At 55.6% G+C, this 7,963-nt stretch overlaps 1 protein-coding gene across 1 annotated transcript in view; it reads right to left on the reverse strand.

Annotated features, from left to right (window-relative positions):
* The window catches only part of CACNG2 (calcium voltage-gated channel auxiliary subunit gamma 2), a 98,090-nt gene extending 90,375 nt beyond the window's left edge, over positions 1–7,715 (reverse strand). The window contains exon 1 of the mRNA XM_070052882.2: positions 6,331–7,715. Within this exon, the coding sequence (XP_069908983.1) occupies positions 6,331–6,541 (211 nt within the window). The 5' untranslated portion in view covers positions 6,542–7,715. The remainder of the gene's footprint in view (positions 1–6,330) is intronic.
* Between the last annotated feature and the right edge of the window lie 248 nt (positions 7,716–7,963).

The raw sequence follows: 7,963 nt of genomic DNA on the forward strand, positions 1-7,963 counted from the left end.
CTTCCCCACCCCCGCCCGAAAGGGCGCAGTCACAGGGAGCTCTCCCCGGGGCCTCGGGGCGTGGCGCTGCCTGGAGACCCTCACTCCCACCCGGTCTCAGGATTCTTCTCTCTGAGCTCTTTCATCCTCCTGTCTCAGGTGTCTTTGTGTTGAAATTCTTACTTTTTTTTTTTTTTTGGAACGTGCCAAAAAAAAAAAAAAAAAAAAAAGACATTTACGCCACTGCCGCTCACTGTGTATAAAGGACAATCCTTGGGCAAGAACAAGGGACCGCCACTTCTCAATGGCTGTGGGCAGAGGTCCCTTGGCCACTTCTCAAGCAGGGCAGGTTCCCACCTGGCGCCATCACCACTGCTGTGGGCCCAGCCCTCCTGGAGCTGAGCGGCCAGGGCTGGGGAGCAGACACAAGCAGATACAAGCGGCTGAGACCCCGTGTGGGGGGATGGGAGTCCGAGACCCCATGTGGGGGGATGGGATGGACTCCGTACAAGGGCTCAAAGACATGAGGCACGCACAGGGGGGTCTTCACCACGGCGACGGAAGTCGAACTTCACCAACCAACTACACACGGACTCCAAATGGGTTTTGTGCCAAACCAAACTTATTTCTTAAGAATGCGTGGAGAGGTAGAGAGACAGAGAGGAAGAGGGAGGGAAGAAGGGAGGGAGAGAGAGAGAGAGAGAGAGGAGAGAGAAAGGTCTCATCCTTGGGTTCACTCCCCAAATGCTTGCAACAGCTGGGACAGTGCCAGGCTGAAGCCAGGAGCCGGGGACTCCATCTAGGCTCCCAGCAGGTGGCAGGAATGCAAGGACTTGGGTCCACCTTCGGCATTAGCAGGAAGCTGGAGGTAGGAGCTGAGCCGGGATTCAAACCCAGAGAAGTAGGCATGTTAACCGGCATCTTAACCCCGTGGCCAGATGCGTGCCCCTGACTTATTTTTTAATTCTGGTTTCCATGAACTTACTGAAGTCCCCTGTCTGGGGCTGTGGAGTGAAGACTGCTCATGGTGATTACAAAGACGGTGGCCAGAGAAGAGAAGGGGACGGACGCCCATCCATTTAATCTCCGAACGCCAGCCCGGCAGTGAGGAGGCTGTCACACTGCCTTTGCTTACAAGGAAACTGACTCCTGGCGAGGTCAAATCACCGGCCCCAAACCACAAGCTCCTAAGACGGCCAAGCAGGCCGTGAGTATGGGTCTGTGGGGTTGCAAAATTCTTCCAAGCACAGCACAAAGCTTCATCTGCGAAATCCCGGGAGCTGCAGTGGCTGTGAGTTTCCTATTTCCTGAAGACGCTTGGCAACATCAAACCAAAGCTTTTTATTAGGTTGAAGACACTTCCCAAATGAAAGAGCAAAAAGAAAGAGACACCTGGCGGGCCTGGCCGGACGGTGGCACCCCCTTCTTCTCAAGCACCTGGTGCACAGGTGCACTCACTGTCCTGAAAGGGGCGGGCAGTTTGCCCTGGTGGCCTGGGGGCGTGGCCTGCTGGCTGAGTCAGGTGGGCCAGAACTCAGCGTCCAGAGGCACAGGCTCAGGCCAGAGCTCCTTGGGGCTGCTCAGTGGGGCGCAGGCAGCCTGGTATCTGGGGTGAGTGGCGACCTCGGTGGGCTGAGGTCTACTCACAGCCCCTGCGGGCTCTCAGGGTGTCTGGACCGGGGGGGACACGCAGCTCAGGGAGTCACAAGGGGCCTGGGTTCAAGATCGGGTTCTGTGCCTTGCTGCCCTGTGCGCTTGGTGTGGTGCTTCCGTCCCTTGTGCCCCATTCTGCTCACCTGCTGAGCAGAAGTCGGGCAGGGAGGGCCGTGTGAACTGCGCATAGGTGGAATGTGGCTAAGGTCAGGGAGTTGAGGGCCTGGATCTGTGGGGAACCTTGAGCTAGAACTCAGGACCTTGGACGGGAGGTTTGCGAAAAAGGCGAAAAGAAAAGAAAGGAAAGGAAAGGAAAGGAAAGGAAAGGAAAGGAAAGGAAAGGAAAGGAAAAGAAAGAAGGAAGGAAGGAAGGAAGGAAGGAAGGAAGGAAGGAAGGAAGGAAGGAAGAAAAAAAAGACGGTTCAAGGGATGCCAGCAGGTTTAGCCCACCAGAGCACTTGCTGTGCTGGAGGGCAGGATTGAACCAGACTCCAGTAAACGTTAGCAGCAGAGGAGAAAGGAAAGTCAAGTGGGTAGTTTCCTTCCCTGTAGAGGCCATGTCTTCTGACCTCTCTCTCTTTCTCTCTATCTCTCCATCTCTATCTCCATCTCCATCTCTATATATTTACCTTTCCTTGACTAATTTGCCTTCACTGTAGCCAATTAGGGGCTGTGCAGACCCAGTGACTGGCTCCTTTTGAATTCTTTTTATAATAACAGATTCGTGACTCATTATTATTCTTTTAAAAAGAGAAGTTCCAGGAAGAACAAGCAAATCATCCTGACCTCCTCACCCCTCGGCTCTCTCTCTCCTCTCTCTCTCCCTCTCTAATTACCTGTCACATGTCTTTATGGTGTTTGCTTTCCTTTAAGGTCATTTTAATAATTTCTGAATGAACACACTGATAAATATTTGCTTATGCACCTACTGTCTGCAAAGTTCCTTCAAAAAGCCGAATTGCCCTGGGGATCATGGGGCAATGCACAGGCTGTGGGAAAGACGTTGTCTTCCACTCCCAGTTCATCCATGCTATGGGCTAGGGTGCGTGAGAAAAGCAAAAAGCCAGATGCACCTTTGCCTTCCACGGAACCCGAGAGCCGAGGCCCAGCAGAGCACGGCACACTCCCTCCACTCCCGCAATGAGGGCTGTGCAGTCATGAACTTGGCCAAGAGAATTCAGGACACTTAAGACACTTCTTGCTCAAAGAGGGCCACGGGTGCAGAAGGAGCTGAACAATTCAGCAGATGGAATCCAACAGCCAGGAGAGAGAGAGAGAGAGAGAGAGAGAGAGAGAGAGAGAGCTGCTCTGCCCACAGCAGGGCAACAGGGCTCCTTTCTCCTGCAGACCACACTGTAGCAGCTGCTGGCCCGGCCTCTGCAGCGCGGGGAATCCTTTGGGGCAGGCATGGGGCCTGGGCAGAGGGAAGGGAGGTGCAGAGTGAGCCAACCAAGAGAGAATTTCTCCCTGCCCCTGGGGACGCCGCTTCCTTGGGGTGACCACAGAGGTTAATATCCCCAGCACGAGCTGCCGCTGCGCTGGGGACGAGCTGTGTTAGCGCCCTGCTGCAGGTTTGACTGAACCCCTCCCTGAAAGGGCCAATTCATCTCTGCAGCCCGAGATTCTCAATGCAGCTTCCTTGACGAGTTCAAGAGCTCCTCCAATCACTCGCCACCTACCTGTGTGCACGTGCAGCCCGCACCCGCCACCCCGCTCCTCAGATGCCCCTGAGGACACGCGCCTGCTGGAGACAGCACACGCCAAAGCTTTTATTTTCTCTGCATGGGGATAAAAGAAGGGCTGTGGGTTTCTGTCTTTCTTTTTTTGGATCCCTCTCCCTGTGCCCCTGTGTCTGTCCCTAACAGGTGGCCACGTCCTTTCTCAGTCTTGGGCAAACTCATTCATTTCAAAAGCAGCAGTTCCTGTGTTCCTAAGCGGGTGAATGAGAAGAATTATCTCAGATGCCTTTTTCAGCCCTAGCGCAAGCCAGGGAGTGAGCGATGGGAGGAGGCCGGGGCTGCTCTGTGTCTGGAAGCCTTAGCAGCAGATCGGAGAGGAGCTGCGAGACCGGTCCACAACTTCTCCGGTGTGGGCAGGAAACACAGATAAAGAGGAGACGGCTGGGGTCTTTTTTCCAAAGTCCGGTTTCTCCCAAGCAGCAGAGGCTGGGGCAGCCTGCAGCAGGGAGAATCGGACTTCCAATCATGAACGCTGCCCCCACTCGGGGTGCTCAGAGAAAGGCAGCCCGGCAACAGCCCCCCAAGAACTGGCGATGCTGACTTCCAGAAAGAAGTGAGCTGACAATCTCGGGAAACCACAGTGCCTCCTTTGCAAAGAAGAAGCCTTAAAACCATCAAAGCATCTGCATGGCCAAGGCCAGTCCCAGGCCTGCGATGCCCCATCTCAAAAGAGGCTTTGGGAATTAAAGGCTGGGTGCCCCCAGGCTCCTTCCTGCAAAGGCCTCCAGTACAAGTGGAGAGAGACCAACCGTCCCTCCACCTGAAGACAGCCCGAGCCTCCCGTTATCACCGGGAGGCAGGTGCCTGTGTGCAGCCCACAGGCCGTGGGATGCGCCGCAGTTCTATCCAGGCATAGATGTTCCAGGGGCACAGAGGGTGTGCAGCCTGCAGAGAAAGTTACTGGGGTGGGCTGCGGATCTGGGGACATGGACACCATACAGATGGGATCTTAATGACAGACACTTAAGTCTTTGAAGTCCCCCTGCCTTCTGGGAATCAGAAAAAAACCCTGGCCGAGAAAGTACAACGGAGAGCAACCCACCCATTCCTGGGTGTGTTCCCCCTAAAGCCAGCTCGTGTCTTTGCTCCCTGTCTCGGCTGGCTGTCTCTGTCCCTCGAGTAGACGCCACGGAAGGCAAATTGCTACTCTGATCATTTTCCTAAAGCAGTCCTCATTCATTCTGCCTTCCTTCTCTTTCGGAATAAAAGTCTGTCATAAATGTTTAATTAAATGGAAGTCTTTTCACCGCTAACGACGAGCTGTCTGAGAGAAAGGCTTTTCATTTTTCAAAGGTGGGGGTATGCGTGCGTGTGTTCTAAACAGTCCCCATTAATTTCCTGGTATCGATTCCCTGGCCAGGGACGGGCATCCAGCATTCGGCACGGAGCTCCTCTGCAGAATGTGTTAAAGGCAGCGGCTTGGATGGAGAGAGGGCACCAAATGCAGTATGCGTCAAACAGACCATCGCTCAATGAAGTCACTTAGCTATTCAAAACATGTTCAGCCATCACTCAACCGTTTGCACCAAGACCGGTGGGAGGGGGCCTGAACGTGAGCTCCCCTCCAGACCTTTCCATTCCTCCCCCCCCAGAGCAGCTTTGGCTCAGTTCAGCTCAGACCCCAGAGGCTCCATCAGTTTCTCCCTCTCCCGTCCCTTTCCCTCCCTTCTCCCCCACCTCTTGGCTTCAACTCCCTGCATCACCATCCCATGTTGAGCTTAACAAACAATCCTGTAGTCCCTGCTTCCCAACACTGCCTCAAACGGCCTCCAGGATTGGTTCACATCAGGTACCAAGCACACCAGCCTTTCCTGCCTGCCACACAGAAACAGCACAGCTATCTGTGGACGGCCGCAGCTTGGACACACAGACGCGCGGAGCCGGCCAGACGCAGCGCCCCCCCCCATTAAAGTCCATTGCCGAATGCAGGTTGTATGACCTGCAGGAGTTTTTTTTTTTTTTTTTTCTCCTGCGCTCATTAATGTGTCCCAAAAGCACATGCCTCCGTCCAGCCCCTGATCCCCCAGCCTACACCGTGAGGGCCTCTTTGCCTGCAGCACGCGCACACGGCTCAACAACCCCGCAAGATCAAGGCAAACACCTGCCATCCCCACCCCACTGCGCCCCAATGCCCCCCCCCCACCTCCCCGTGCCCTCGCTTCCCTCCCTCCCTGCCCGCACAATGTCGGAATCTGAAGCCGGCTGCAGGGCTCATTCCTCTCGCCTCGGCTTAACAGACATGTCATTCTGTGTGCACGCGCATTGGTTCCCAGCCTGACCCGCAAGTTCATTGCTGTGTATTAGAACTTGGGCTTGTTTCCTGTGAGAGACGCATGTATTTTTAGACTTCGTAAACGCTAAAGCACACACAGACACACACGCAGCCAGCCGCCTCGCGCGGTACGTGTGGCTCACAGACATTACGAAATGCTCTGGAAACCCTGGAATCATTAGGATTTAGCAAGCAAAACGTTCTTTAGAAACAACAGATTTTTTTCTTTTAATAAAAAGGAGATTTTTTTTTAATGTGTCTGGGACTTTTGGAGAGTCAGGGGTGGAGAAGGGGAAAAGGGAGTCTTTTCCGGTTCTTCAGTGGGAAAGGGGAACAGCGCTGAGAGAAGCGGTTCTTTCTCTCCTCCCAAATCAGAGGGCAAATCCTAATGATTCCAAAGCCGGTAGAGCCCACCGGACTCCTAAAGACCACCTCTCGTTGTTGTCATCATTTCACAGGTGATGCCAGTGAGGAGGGTGCAGGGGGAGACGGGTGGTGGAGGCGAGGGAGCAGAGTACGGTCTTTGCTTATTGATCTTTCTCCGCTCTGAAAGTACCCCAGCCAACCCTGATGTGTGGTGGAGGGAGTGAAGTAGGAAAATGGTGGAAGGTGAAGGGGACTCTTGGGGTGGGGGGAGTGCGGCGGGGAGGGGCGGGTGGAGAGGGGGAGGGGTGGAGAAGCAAATACCTTCCAGGCAGCAGGTCCTCCACAGTCCAGAATGGGTCATCACTTCCTCGTTCTTTTTGCTGGTTTCATTCTCACTGACACTTTTTGTCTTGCAAACCCCTCTGGAGTAGAGCCAATAGTCGGTCCCCACGGCTATGGTCATCAGGCTGAAGGCAGCGAAAGCACCAACCGTGGTTAAAAGCATCTGAACACCTCGATCAAACAGCCCCATAATTCTTCATTATATAAACACCCAACCGACTTCTGGTTCTCGGGAGAGTGTGTGCGAGGGTGCCAGGACTAAAGCAAAAAAAAAAAAAAAAAAAAAAACCAATAAAGATAATTCCACTACTAATATAACGGATATATGTGTGAGTAGAGAATACGGAGAGATATAAAAAAAAGGGCGGTAAGAAAGCTCACGAAGAGTGTAAATTATAAAGATCACACGGAAGAGGCTTGCCTTTTGAGATCAGAAACTGTTCCAGTTGCACTGATTTTTTTTAAAAAAAGGAAAAAATAAAAATAAAAAGACACCCCCCACCCCCCCCAAAGTGAGATGCCTTAATCTCTTTTCCTAAAATTCTGGTCTCCAGTTTCCATATGTGATAGCTAATTTGGAGATGGCTTCCACCATGAGCCACGGAAGGGTGCAATCGTCAACGCCATCTCCCATGGTCGGGACCTAGAGAGTTAGAGACCGTGCGAGCTGCGGTGGAACCTTTCCTCTTCGTTCCCGGCTCTGCGGCCTGCGCCATGAAAATCCTGGGCTTCGCCAGTTCTCCTCCTTGGGGGGTCTCGGGCGCCTCCGCTTCAGACCAGACTCCCCGGTATTCCGCGAGCCCTGGGTCTCAGCGGCGCAGGTGCGGGGGTCTCGCCTTCCATGGCTCGGCCCCGGCGGCGGCGGCGGCGGCGGCGGCGGCGGGGCGGGCAGGCGCGGCCGCGGTGGCGGGTATTGTTGTCGGCGGCGGCGGCGGCGGCGGCGGCGGCGGGGGAAGAGTCGGCGAAGTGGGGGAGGGAGGGGGTTTCTCCCGGAGCACCGAGGCGGGCTTCCCTCCCCCTATCTGCAAAGCGCCCGCAAGCGAGGGAGCCGGCGTGTTGCTGCAGGATGGGCCGCCGCCCCCCCAGCTCCGCGCGGCCCCGCCGAGGCTCCCACCTACTGCATCGCCGGGCGGTGCTGAACTGGACAGCTCCGCGCGCCGCGCCCGCCGCGCCCGCCGCGCTCGGCGCTCGGCGCTCGGGGCCGGCCCGCCGGGAGGGGCGCGCGGGCCGCGGGGCTCCCTCCCTGGGGGCGGCCTCGCCGGGGCTCGCTGCGCCGCCAGCCCCTGCCGGGAGCGCTCGGCCGGGCTGCCGGGGCTAAAGGAGGGCGTCGCTGGAGCGCGCTGGCTCCCTCGCTCGCACCCTCTCCCCTCCCACCCTCCCAGCTCAGCCTCCTTCTCGTTCCATCTCTACGTGCCCAGAGCTCCAAACACCACCCTCCCACCACAATCAGACGGGCACCAAACTTCACCCAGCCGTTGGGCAGCCTGCAAGCCGAAAATGAGCTGTGTGGGTAATTACAGACCCCGTCTCTGTGTGTTGTGGACATCACCGTTTCCACTTTGCTTTTTTTTGGGGGGGTGGTGATGGTGGTGGTGGGATTTATTTTATGGGC

This window comes from Oryctolagus cuniculus, chromosome 11 (genome assembly GCF_051225735.1).
Source record: "Oryctolagus cuniculus isolate XC-2025 breed Fujian yellow rabbit chromosome 11, ASM5122573v1, whole genome shotgun sequence".
Taxonomy (NCBI): Eukaryota; Metazoa; Chordata; class Mammalia; order Lagomorpha; family Leporidae; genus Oryctolagus; species Oryctolagus cuniculus.